General features: G+C 45.4%; 1 protein-coding gene across 5 annotated transcripts in view; it reads right to left on the bottom strand.

Annotated features, from left to right (window-relative positions):
• The window catches only part of GDPD5 (glycerophosphodiester phosphodiesterase domain containing 5), a 441,045-nt gene that overhangs the window by 27,172 nt on the left and 400,222 nt on the right, over window positions 1-13,651 (bottom strand). For all 5 annotated transcript variants that reach the window (XM_030200038.1, XM_030200040.1, XM_030200039.1 and 2 more), the window contains 2 exons: window positions 8,469-8,616; window positions 3,928-4,010 (listed from right to left, as the gene is read on the bottom strand). In XM_030200038.1, the coding sequence (XP_030055898.1) occupies window positions 3,928-4,010; window positions 8,469-8,616 (231 nt within the window). The remainder of the gene's footprint in view (window positions 1-3,927; window positions 4,011-8,468; window positions 8,617-13,651) is intronic.

Raw genomic sequence — 13,651 nt, 5'->3', positions numbered from 1 at the left:
TCTGAGCCATAGGCGCCGACTCCGTGGGTGCTGTGGGTGCTCGAGCACCCCCAATAATTCACCCACCAGAAATTTGTTCCCTCCCTCCCTCCCAGTTCCAGGCCCCCTCCCTCCAAATTTTAAAAGTCATCTATTTTACCTCATCGGGGTTAGGGTAGCAGCAGCAGCAGCAGTAAAAAGTATGCAGGCTCGGCTCGGTGCTTAGTTGTTTTCCCTTCTCTCTCTCTGAGCTCTGGTCCCGCCCTTGCGGAAACAGGAAATGAGGGCGGGACCAGAGCTGAGAGACAGAGAAGGGAAAATAAACAACTAAGCACCGAGCCGAGCCTGCATGCTTTTTACTGCTGCTGCTGCTGCCCTAACCCCGACTAGATGACTTTTAAAATTCGGAGGGAGGGGGCCTGGAACTCAAAGGAAGGGAGGGAGGGGCAACAGTGGAACTGGGAGGGAGGATGGGAGGGAGGGGGGACCCTGGAACTCGGAGGGAGGGAGGGGGGAGGGAAAGGAGAGAGATGAGGGAGGGAGGGGGGCCTGGAACTCGAAGGGAGGGGGGGCCTGGAACTGGGAGGGAGGTAGGGGGGCCTGGAACTCAGAGGGGGATGAGGGAGGGGGGACAGGGGAGAGGGAGGGGGATGAGGGGGAAGGGGGTCAATAGGAGGGGGGAATGCACCACCTGAAAAAAAAAAATTCAGCACCCCCAATCATTTTGAAAAGTTGGCTCCTATGCTCTGAGCAATTTTTTTTGTTTGTTTGTTTTCAAACATGAGTGCTAAGTGCTGTGAGGATAAAACAGTAATTATACAAATATGTACTCCTCTGACAGAAAGAGCAGGGTCTAGAAACCGACTGCTCTAAGCCGTCGCTCCAAGTAGCCAAGAAGAGACAGGGCCTAGCTAGCCAACTTCCTGTAGGAAATAATCAAGCGCCAACACAGAATAGAGAGCGGTAAGAGAAGCAGCCACCACTTGGAAGGCTCAGAACGAGTGGAACTGCCCAACGGAGCTGTTACCGCTTGGGAGAGGTGGTCCACCAGAACGTTACCAGCAAACAAAATTCAGGGCGTGGGAAGAATAAGAAGGCGCTGCGGCACCTTTAACTAGCAAGCCAGTGAAAATGTCAGAAAATGGAGAGCTAAATAGCCAGTGAACGGAAGGGAAAATTTTAGCCACCGAAACCGAGAAGAGAGAAGCTGTACCCAACGAAGAATCTCCCGCTATTCTCATGACCGTTAAAAGCCCCAGATGCAAGAAGGGAGGCACTGCAGAGTAACTGAAAAGGTATTACTCACCCTATGGGAGAACAAGAAGCCTGACTCAACTGGAAAAATGATTGAAGAACCAATTCTTGGAAATAACAACGTCTGATTCCCAGAAAGGCATTGTAAAGCTCCATTATCCACAGCTCCGATAAGGAGTCTGGGGAGGAAGGGGCTCGGACCCACAGAATGTCACCCAGCACCAGGTACGCCTTCAGGCTTAGATCCAAACAATTTTAACAATAAACCCCTTGCATTACTGAGACCCAGATACCCTCTGGGACAGGAGCTGATTAAGTGCATCAAGGAGTAAGTAAGTAAGTAACTAAGTAATGCCATACTGGGAAAAGACCAAGGGTCCATCGAGCCCAGCATCTTGTCCACGACAGCGGCCAATCCAGGCCAAGGGCACCTGGCAAGCTTCCCAAACGTACAAACATTCTATACATGTTATTCCTGGAACTTTGGATTTTTCCAAGTCCGTTTAGTAGCGGTTTATGGACTTGTCCTTTAGGAAACCGTCCAACCCCTTTTTAAACTCTGCTAAGCTAACCGCCTTCACCACATTTTCCGGCAATGAATTCCAGAGTTTAATTACACGTTGGGTGAAGAAAACTTTTCTCCGATTTGTTTTAAATTTACTACACTGTAGTTTCATCGCATGCCCCCTAGTCCTAGTATTTTTGGAAAGCGTGAACAGACGCTTCACATCCACCTGTTCCACTCCACTCATTATTTTATATACCTCTATCATGTCTCCCCTCAGCTGTCTCTTCTCCAAGCTGAATAGCCCTAGCCTCCTTAGTCTTTCTTCATAGGGAAGTCGTCCCATCCCCGCTATCATTTTAGTCGCCCTTCGCTGCACCTTTTCCAATTCTACTACATCTTTCTTGAGATGCGGCGACCAGAATTGAACACAATACTCAAGGTGCGGTCGCACCATGGAGCGATACAATGGAGCTGCACACACTATCCACCATCCACTTGGAGACAGAAAAATACTGAGCATTCTGTGGCTGCACACTACCCTTCAAGGGGCAAATCAAGAGAACTACTTTCTTTTTCTGTCTCCATCTTCTAGTTGATGGACACAACCATTCCCAGTGGTCTGGACTAGTCTGGTCTGGTAGCGATGCGAAGAAGTGATGTTTGCCACTTCCACATGGAAGCTGCTGGGTCCATGCAGCTCATTTTTTTCAACATTTATATTTGTAAAATGACTAGTCCCATAACACATGCTAACACATACATGCTTATTCCAGGATGTTTAGGTGCCTCTCTACACCAACATGAAACATATTCAGCATTGTTGAGCAGCCGATGAAAAGTTATAAATCTATTCTATCATGTGACATGATGCAACATTTCCAATGCAGCAGTAGTAATTCTTCAGTATTAACACAAAAGTCCCACAATGGCAGAACCTTTGGAGAAGCTCGGGCAGCCTTCACCATCAACTCTACCCTCCCACTTAGTGCTTTTAGAATTTTACCATTTCTACAAATACAACTTAGAATAAAGGCATTAGAGCAAGGGTTTCACCTACTTGGACGATTGCTCAACATTCTCCATCCATCCAATTTACAACTCTAGTAACCTCTTTCAAATCTTAGATGAGAGTTGGTGCTCACCAGATGAGGGTGTTCAGCTCATCTCCAGCACTGAGTAAGTTGAAGTGAGAACCTCAAAACACAGAGAGTCAATTCTAGTCTTTGTGAGCCTTGAAACCTTTTGGAATAACATATTGTTACTTAACAGCACTTCACTGGCTTCCGATCAGATACCGCATTCAATTCAAGATTCTCCTCCTTACCTACAAATGCACCCGGTCTACTGCTCCTCACTACCTCTCTACCCTCATCTCCCCCTATGTTCCCGCCTGTAGCCTCCGCTCCCAGGACAAATCCCTCCTTTCAGTTCCCTTCTCCACCACTGCCAACTCCAGGCTCCGCTCATTCTGCCTTGCCTCACCCTATGCCTGGAACAATCTTCCTCAACCCCTACGCCAAGCCCCCTCCCTACCCATCTTCAAATCTCTGCTTAAAGCTCACCTCTTCAATGCTGCTTTTGGCACCTAACCTTCCGTGAAATATAGTATGCCCTATTAGTCGGACTCTACACTTGTCTTTGACTGGACACTTGTCTCTAGATTGTACACCTGTCTTTTAGATTGTAAGCTCCTTGAGCAGGGACTGTCCTTCTATGTTTGAATTGTACAGCGCTGCGTAACCCTGGTAGCACTTTAGAAATGTTAAATAGTAGTAGTAGTAGTAGTAGTGTTGTAGGCCAGTGGTGCTCACCAGCTGAGAGTCTTCAGCCCATCTCCAACAGAGTAAGTTGAAATGAGAACCCCCAAAGCAGAGAGGGTCAATTCTGGTCTTTGTGGGCATTGAACCTTTCAGAATAACTCTTACTATATAAATTAACCATATTCTTACTTAACCGCATCTGCTATAGGCCAGTGTACCTCATACCATCCTGGCTCCGAAGACTGTGTATCATGCAGTTCTGAATGTTAAGGATTGGCAAAACTTTAGAAGGGTGTCCTAACAGAACTGCTGTAAACAGCACTCAAAAGGAAGAGATTACGACAAATCATCATGAACTATAAAACAAGTCATTGTGTACAATGTACTGTAATGTCCCAATTTCATAAAGCAAAGAATGATACTTACTTCTGCAGTATAAAAATTCCTATGATAACGGTGAATGAAACGAGATCGGACGTTATCCAGATTAGGTAGTATTCATCAGGAGGCTGGAACAGAAATCACAGGCTTATTTTCTGTTAAATATGGAACAAAAATGTGTCCATCTCATTCTGAACAACCCAACAGACTGAAACACAAGACAGTTTTCCCCACTAATGTCTTTGTTCACAACCTAAGTACTCTGATCAAAGACAAATATTTTAAAAATATTAATCATAATTCTGCATGTATACACACACCTATATCCATCCAGGATCTGTCGGATGGTGTTGTCGTCCGTGAATGATAATATTCTCCAAGGACAAGCAGGGTATTCTAAGTAATAAATATCCTAACTGTACTTACCTGTACACTTTCACATCTAGATCTCCTTACCTATCCTTGAGATTTACAGAGTTCTATACATGTTCAATGAAAAAAAATATTTTGCTATTTTATACATTTTACCAACTGTTCTTGATTTGTTGCATTGAATTTTGTTTTGTTTTACTGTTTATTTGGATTTATTAACAAATCTGTGTGACCTTTATGAGTGCTTTGTAGAAAAAAGGGTGTTATAGATGTAAAAATAATAATGGTGGACAGTATCATGCCTGTCCTTGCTTCACCCCCTCCCACCCCACCCCTGGAATCAAAAAAATAGAGAACAGAATCTACAATCGAAATGCACCTTCAGTTCTTAAAGGTCTGGCTGGTTTATGCATTTTCAAAACAGTCGATATTTACTAAACCAAACAAAGGTAAGATAACAACAAAGCTTACAGATAAAAGAGAAACCAGGAAAGGGGAGTGTGTCAGGTATTCACCAGCAATCCTCTCAGTGGTAGGGGTTGGGAGGGGAGGGCTTCTCTGTACCCACTTCACACCCTGCTTGGATTTCTTGTACAGAGTGGGAAATTTCAATTATATACTGTTTGCATCTGTTATCCTGCTGGGCCCCAAATTACTTTCCTTTCATGTTTAAATTGAATATTTGCTCCTGCTGCTTTGATCTTCATTTCAATCCAATATTGCAAATTTCCACATGCATCTTGCGCTACTCCTTACCAGGCTGTCCAGGAGCACTCAGGCTCCCCCCCCCCCCCCCCCCCCCGAAGCATTTCAATAAATGAATCTATGCTTCAGGATTAACTGTGATTCCAGCAAAGGCAGTTGTCAGAATTAAAAAAACAACTAAAAAACAAACAAACAAAAAAAAAATCCCCATTTCTTTGTTTTTCAGAATTGAATTTGCTAAAACAGCTATTCATTAACTGATCCCACACTTCTTTTTAAAATCCTGACTCTGCCAGGGGCCGAGAGAACACCACGAACTCCAGAAAATGCAGTGGGGCCCTGAAGCCTGCTGGGACTCTGGGAGACCGTGCAAAATTAAAAAAAAAAAAAAAGTTTAAACAGCAAAGAGTTCTGGACAACAGAGCTGGAAAAATCATCACGTGGAGGTAATTTGAGGCCAGTAGAATTATGGGTTAAAGGTGGAGGGGGAAGTGCACAAAGGAAAGGAAAGCCCCTTCTTTTAAAAGCTCTTTCTTTTTTTTTTGGTTACATTTGTACCCCGCGCTTTCCCACTCATGGCAGGCTCAATGCAATGGAGGGTTAAGTGACTTGCCCAGAGTCACAAGGAGCTGCCTGTGCCTGGCCCTTGCAGATCATCAATGTGGCCGCGCAGGCTTCTGCTTCTGTGAGTCTGACGTCCTGCACGTACGTGCAGGACGTCAGACTCACAGAAACAGAAGCCTGCGCAGCCTTCTACATGGAATGTTGCTAGTGGAATAGCAACATTCCATGTAGAATCTCCAATAGTAGCAACATTCCATGTAGAATCTCCAATAGGTGCAACATTCCATGTAGAATCTCCAATAGTAGCAACATTCCATGTAGAATCTCCAATAGTATCTATTTTATTTTTGTTACATTTGTACCCTGTGCTTTCCCACTCATGACAGGCTCAATGCGGCTTACATGGGGCAATGGAGGGTTAAGTGACTTGCCCAGAGTCACAAGGAGCTGCCTGTGCCTGAAGTGGGAATCGAACTCAGTTCCAGTTCCTCAGTTCCCCAGAACCAAAGTCCACCACCCTAACCACTAGGCCACTCCTCCACTGTTGCTACTATTGGAGATTCTACATGGAATGTTGCTATTCCACTAGCAACATTCCATGTAGAGGTCGGCCCTTGCAGATCACCAATGTAGCCGCGCAGGCTTCTGCTTCTGTGAGTCTGACGTCCTGCACATACGTGCAGGACGTCAGACTCACAGAAACAGAAGCCTGCACAGCCTTCTACATGGAATGTTGCTAGTGGAATAGCAACATTCCATGTAGAATCTCCAATAGTAGCAACATTCCATGTAGAATCTCCAATAGTATCTATTTTATTTTTGTTACATTTGTACCCCGCGCTTTCCCACTCATGGCAGGCTCAATGCGGCTTACATGGGGCAATGGAGGGTTAAGTGACTTGCCCAGAGTCTTAGGTCACAGAGTACCCCTGGTGCTGCAAGGTACCCTTCGATCTTGAGGGTAAATTTTCAATGAGTGGTTAGGCAGGGGTTCAACAGCGTGGATTCAGAGCTGGTTGAAGACATTCCAGGGCCCACGACAAAACCTAGGTCCGCCTCCCCCCGTCAGTTCCATCCCCCTCCTCTTTCCTCCTACCCCTACAGCCCCATTCAGAGTCCTCTTTTTCCTATTCACCCCCCTCCCATATTTCCACTTTTTGAGTCTCTGCCTCCCCACTACTATCAGCTCCTAATTCCCTCCCTCCCTCCCTCCCATTCTCCATATTTTTTTAATTTATTGCACTTGTATCCCACATTTTCCCACCTGTTTGCAGGCTCAATGTGGCTTACAAATACCTGTAATCGCCATTTCAGGGTACAGAAATACAATTGGTGTTACAAAGTAAACACACCAAAACTAAATCTTCCTATTTCAGATACTTTAAAAATCCTTGGCATCACTGTTGACCGCCACCTAACACTCAAAACTCACGCAAACAACACAACCAAAAAGATGTTCTACAGCATGTGGAAACTGAAAAGAATAAGTCCATTCTTCCACAGCCTAGTGCAATCACTCGTACTCAGCCATCTGGATTACTGCAACTCACTGTACGCAGGTTGTAAAGAGCAAATACTGAGGAAACTTCAAACAGCCAGAACACAGCTGCCAGACTCATCTTCGGGAAACCAAAATACAAAAGTGCGAAACCCTTACGAGAGAAGCTACACTGGCTCCCACTCAAGGAACGAATCACTTTTAAATTATGCACACTAGTTCACAAAATTATTCACGGTGAAGCCTCAACCTACATGTCCAACTTACCACCCAGAAACGCTAAAAGATCATCCCGAACTTTCCTTAACCTCCACTTCCCAAATTGCAAAGGCATAAAATACAAAGTGCTACATGCATCAACCTTCTCTGATATGAGCACGCAATTCTGGAATAAACTACCACGTAACCTGAAGACGACTTACGAGCTGACCGACTTCCGCAAGTCATTGAAGACTTATCTCTTCGAAAAAATCTATCGAAAGGATTAAAACACATGAAGTCCACGCACACTGTTAGTACTGCATCAATACATACTCATTTATACTCTCATCCCCCGAAATTCTAACACACTCAAACCTTAATCTACAGGTAAAAATGTTATAACCAAACATTCTTTAGCTATTGTTCTGTAATCCTATCAGTATCCGTTGTTTCTTCACTATTCCATTGTTCTGTTCCATTGTTCTATTCCCCTTGCGATACGTAGACTTTGTTTTTACTTTACTCCTCACAATGTAACCATAATCGAGTTGTAACAAATTGTACTTCCATCAATACAATGTACTGTAAGCCACAATGAGCCCGCAAATAGGTGGGAAAATGTGGGATACAAATGCAATAAAAAAAAAAAAAATAAAATAAAGAATAGCAAGGTTAACAGGTTGATCTAATCAAGCAATTATAGAAAGAAGATAGTCATAGGCCCCTCCTTTCTAGGCCCCTTCCCAGCTACTCTTCCTCCTACTTCCCCCAACTTAATGGGCCTTTTCCAATTCCTCTCTCTTATCACTCCATGGGCTCTTCCTGCAGCTCAGTCACGTAGCCAGACTGCTAATTTTGGGTAGGCCTGAGCCCAAAGTGGACGACACAAAATTTTCTCTCCGCTTCCGCCCTCCCCATCCCAAAATGTAAATACCTTCGCCTTGAAACAATAATATAGCATTACTCAAAGAGCAGTTTATTTTGTGATGAAACAAAAAAAAAAAAGGCACCTAACTGAGCCCCTTCAACCAATGCACCCCAATGTTAAAGTTACAAAGCTCGACCAAGAAACTACAAGTGAAGCATGCATGTCTCCGCTTTACTGATGTGCCAGTCACTCTAAGACTAGGAAGCGCTTGCTCCCACAGCAGACGTTTGTTCTGAAAGATGACGGGATCCATAAGACAAGGATACAAAGAAAGTGGTGAGGCTGGGGGACAGCAATTCAGATACAGTGTGGTCTTACCAGCAGCCAGATGGGATAGGACACCTTGCTGAGGAGGTGAGAGGCATCAGATGTGACAGACTGAACTCTGGCACACCAGAGTATTGAGTAAAGCCAGGCCTCGTTTACAGTGTACAAATTAATGCTCAGGTTCCATGCATTGTATTCCCTGTCAAGAAACAAAATGGACATGGTGATGGCATCACACAGTACGAAGGACCTCATTTACAGTGTACAAATTAATGTGGCTGGAACCCACATAAGGGGGAGAGTCAGTCCGATCTCTCCCCCCCCCCCCCCCACACTAAATTCCCTTCTCAGCTACCCCCCAATCCCTGAACTCCCTCCCCAGTTCATGTTGAAATACAGTGAAAGGCCACCCACAACGCAATGCCACCCCTCCCTGCACCCCTGGGACTTAATTGGGGGAGAACCCTGTCCTTCAGTGGAATGTTGCTGGAGTGGTCACCTTTCCACTCCTGCCCCATTGGCTCTGATTGTCACAACAGCAGCGCCTTCTAGCAACAGCCTCGTAGTACCACAAGACTACCACTAGGGGTGCCACCATTTTGATAGCCTGCAGCACTAAAAACAACCAGTGGTGGAATGGGCAGTTTTCAGAAACTGTAAAATGCATTTTCCTCTTTCTTCAGGAAGTCATACAACATTAAGAAAAGAAATTTGGAGAATTTGTACATCAGCTGCCAAACCTGAAGGGACTAGGGGGTGCACAACCCACACTTTCATTGTCCTTAGTTTCCCGGGTCATTCACAGAAAATTTTGTTCAGTTTCGCTTTTTGTTATGGTTGTTTTTTCGTATTGGGGCAAAGTTAGGAAAGTGGGTGCGGCACAGGAAAAAAAAATGAAATTTTAGGTTTTACCCCCATTGTTTCAGGGTAAAAATATAGGAAATGCTGATGTTTGCCATGTTGTTTCAAATGAATGCACATTCCTTGGGAAGGGCCAAGAAAGGACTGAACCTGCAAAAACACCAGTAGGGGGGAGGGGGGCTATATTCAGCCCACAGCGGTAAGTGGCTTGTAAGCCACTTACGTAGTCGCTTACCCCCGGATTCTATATAACGCGCCTAAAGATCCACGCCGATATAACAATGCACGCAATTTAACACGCTGAGCGCTGATAGCACTTAACAAGCAATAATGAGCACTAATTGGCACTGATTAGAATTTAGGCGCACAACTCACTATACGTATTCTATATCGAAGTGCGCCAAACTTCTAATGCATGCAGGCAAAAAGAGACGTGGTTACAGACGTGGAAATGGGTGTTTCGTGGGCGTTCTGAAATTTCCATGCCCCGTTATAGAATATGGCCCAGTGCGCCTAAGTCTACGCTCTGGGATTTACGCCACACTTTCCTTGGTGTAAATGGATGAGCGTAGATTTATTTATTTATTGCATTTGTATCCCACATTTTCCCACCTATTTGCAGACTCAATGTGGCTTACAATATTACATCCTTGGCAGGCGCCAATCAAGAGTAGATAAACAATTGGATTACATCCAAAGAACTGTGTGTAACATAATGAATACAATCACTTCAGTACATCAGAAAACAGTCAAACTATCAAGTAAGTAGTGAAGCATTGGAGTTCTTATTATTGATTATTATGGTAGGCCTTGTTAAAGAGATAAGTTTTCAGTGTTTTTCGAAAGTTAATTAAGTCATGAATAGTTTTCAGATTAAGTGGTAATGCATTCCACAGCTGAGTGCCAATGTAGGAAAAGCAGGACGCATGTACTAGCTTGTATTTTAGACCTTTACAGCTAGGGAAATGAAGTCCCAGGAATGTGCGTGCTGAACTTTTAGCGTTCCTGGGTGGCAAAATCAATAAGGTCTGACATGTAGGCCCGGAGCATTTCCGTGAATGATTTTATGAATCAAAGTGCAAACTTTGAACATGGTACGTTCCTTAATTGGAAGCCAATGAAGCTTCTCTCTAAGGGGTTTTGCACTTCCATATTTTGTCATACTTAGGCACCAAAATATCAACTAAGCGTATTCTATAATTGGCGCCTAAATTTAGGTGCCGATTATAGCATGCGCTTAGTCGATTTTTTTTAGGTGTCATACATAGAATCTCCTCTTTAGCAGACTGAATATCACCGCTAACCAAGTAAGTGCTGGCTCCTCCCAACATCCACCCCTCCCCCTAGCTGGTTAGGGAATGGCTGGTTAGTAGAGACACTAACTAGTTAAATCCTTCTGAATATCAACCCCTAGGTTTCTCCAAAACCAATCCAGCTACTGGAGTTTCTTGAACTCTGAACCAGAAGAGCTAGAACGATTGCTGACACCCAGTAAGTGCTGGCTCCTCCCAACATCCGCCCCTCCCCCCTCCCCTCTAGCTGGTTAGGGAATGGCTGGTTAGTAGAGACACTACCTAGTTAAATCCTTCTGAATATCAATCCCTAGGTTTCTCCAAAACCAATCCAGCTACTGGAGTTTCTTGAACTCGGAACCAGAAGAGCTAGAACCCAGTAAGTGCTGGCTCCTCCCAACATCTGCCCCCTCCCCTCTAGCTGGTTAGGGAATGGCTGGTTAGTAGAGACACTAACTAGTTAAATCCTTCTGAATATCAATCCCTAGGTTTCTCCAAAACCAATCCAGCTACTGGAGTTTCTTGAACTCGGAACCAGAAGAGCTAGAACCCAGTAAGTGCTGGCTCCTCCCAACATCTGCCCCCTCCCCTCTAGCTGGTTAGGGAATGGCTGGTTAGTAGAGACACTAACTAGTTAAATCCTTCTGAATATCAATCCCTAGGTTTCTCCAAAACCAATCCAGCTACTGGAGTTTCTTGAACTCGGAACCAGAAGAGCTAGAACCCAGTAAGTGCTGGCTCCTCCCAACATCCGCCCCCTCCACTCTAGCTGGTTAGGGAATGGCTGGTTAGTAGAGACACTACCTAGTTAAATCCTTCTGAATACCAACCCCTAGGTTTCTCCAAAACCAATCCAGCTACTGGAGTTTCTTGAACTCGGAACCAGAAGAGCTAGAACCCAGTGGTGTGAATCTCATCGCAATCCGGGTATTACAGGAAAAAAACAAGCAAGGCGTTCTCTTTCACAATTGTGTGGCATTACTCACAAAGCAATGGAATATATGAATACCCCTCTTTAAAGAAATCAACTGCGGGTCAACTAATTTGCTTGCAAGTGCTGCTCCTGGGGGAATTCTGCACAACTGCGATTTGCAAAATTTGCACAAATTCATCCAGGGGGGCAGAATTTATCTCTTATTGAACAGAATTGGTCCCAAGCTGATGGGAAGTGGAGCTGCCACTGAAATTCCACTGAGGCTGCAGCCTTCCTGTACAGTTTATCTCATGCAGATTGCTGTCAGCGCCCAGGTGATCTTCCTTCTCTCTCCACTCCCCCTTATCCTTTCCCTGCGGTGAGGCTGACATCGCTCTTCCACCTTGGCTCTCTCCACCCCTACCCCACTCTGCAGACCTCCAAGCTTTCCAGGCCCACCGACAGCGTCAGCGATGTAAAAGGTGCCTTTAGCCTGCCCCGGAAGCTTTCTCTGTACAGCTTCCCGCTTAGGCGGGACGTTGTACAGAGAAGGCTTCCGGGGCTGGCCAAAGGCAGCGCTCGTATCACTGATGCACGCTCCCGGAGGTCTGGAAGTTAAAAGGCCTGCAGAGCGGGGTTTGGGGTGGGGGAAGGTGGAGCGAGGAGGGAGAGCGATACATCGAGGAGGGAGGGGATGCCGGAACGGAACCTTCATTGCAGCAGGCAGCAGCACCAGCACCGCATGAATGGGGCGGGGGGGGGGGGGGGAAGCAGCACCCCCCTTATGACCTGCACCCGGGGCGGGCCGCCCCACCACCACACCGCCCCACCCTTGGTACGCCACTGCATCGGCCTATAAATGGGTTACAAAGCTTTGCTGTATCGCTAACATGAAGAGGCTATCGACTCAGTCATCTTTGACTCTTCTCTCTCCTTCTCTGCTCATATCCAGCAGATCGCCAAGACCTGTCGTTTCTTTCTTTACGACATCCGTAAAATCCGCCCCTTTCTTTCCGAGCACTCTACCAAAACCCTCATCCACACCCTTGTCACCTCTCGTTTAGACTACTGCAATCTGCTTCTTGCTGGCCTCCCACTTAGTCACCTCTCCCCTCTCCAGTCGGTTCAAAACTCTGCTGCCCGTCTCGTCTTCCGCCAGGGTCGCTTTACTCATACTACCCCTCTCCTCAAGTCGCTTCACTGGCTCCCTATCCGTTTTCGCATCCTGTTCAAACTTCTTCTACTAACCTATAAATGTACTCACTCTGCTGCTCCCCAGTATCTCTCCACACTCGTCCGTCCCTGCACTCCGCTCCATGGATAAATCCTTCTTATCTGTTCCCTTCTCCACTACTGCCAACTCCAGACTTCGCGCCTTCTGTCTCGCTGCACCCTACGCCTGGAATAAACTTCCTGAGCCCCTACGTCTTGCCCCATCCTTGGCCACCTTTAAATCTAGACTGAAAGCCCACCTCTTTAACATTGCTTTTGACTCGTAACCACTTGTAACCACTCACCTCCACCTACCCTCCTCTCCTCCTTCCTGTACACATTAATTGATTTGATTACTTTATTTTTTGTCTATTAGATTGTAAGCTCTTTGAGCAGGGACTGTCTTTCTTCTATGTTTGTGCAGCGCTGCGTACGCCTTGTAGCGCTATAGAAATGCTAAATAGTAGTAGTAGTCTCAAGGAGTATCAACATTCCATGTAGAACCCCAAAGAACAGCAAGATTCTGGAATCCTAAAGAGTGACAAGATTCCATGCAGAATCTCAAAGAGTAGCAACATTCCATGTAGAACCCCAAAGAATAGCAAGATTCTAGAATCGTAAAGAGTGACAAGATTCCATGCAAGATTCGTAACCACTTGTAACCACTCGCCTCCACCTACCCTCCTCTCCTCCTTCCTGTACACATTAATTGATTTGATTTGCTTACTTTATTTTTTATCTATTAGATTGTAAGCTCTTTGAGCACGGACTGTCTTTCTTCTATGTTTGTGCAGCGCTGCGTACGCCTTGTAGCGCTATAGAAATGCTAAATAGTAGTAGTAGTCTCAAGGAGTATCAACATTCCATGTAGAACCCCAAAGAACAGCAAGATTCTGGAATCCTAAAGAGTGACAAGATTCCATGCAGAATCTCAAAGAGTAGCAACATTCCATGTA

Source organism: Microcaecilia unicolor, chromosome 4, assembly GCF_901765095.1.
Source record: "Microcaecilia unicolor chromosome 4, aMicUni1.1, whole genome shotgun sequence".
Taxonomy (NCBI): Eukaryota; Metazoa; Chordata; class Amphibia; order Gymnophiona; family Siphonopidae; genus Microcaecilia; species Microcaecilia unicolor.
The sequence above is the reverse complement of the archived record's forward strand: the minus strand, read 5'-3'. Positions and strand labels throughout refer to the sequence as shown.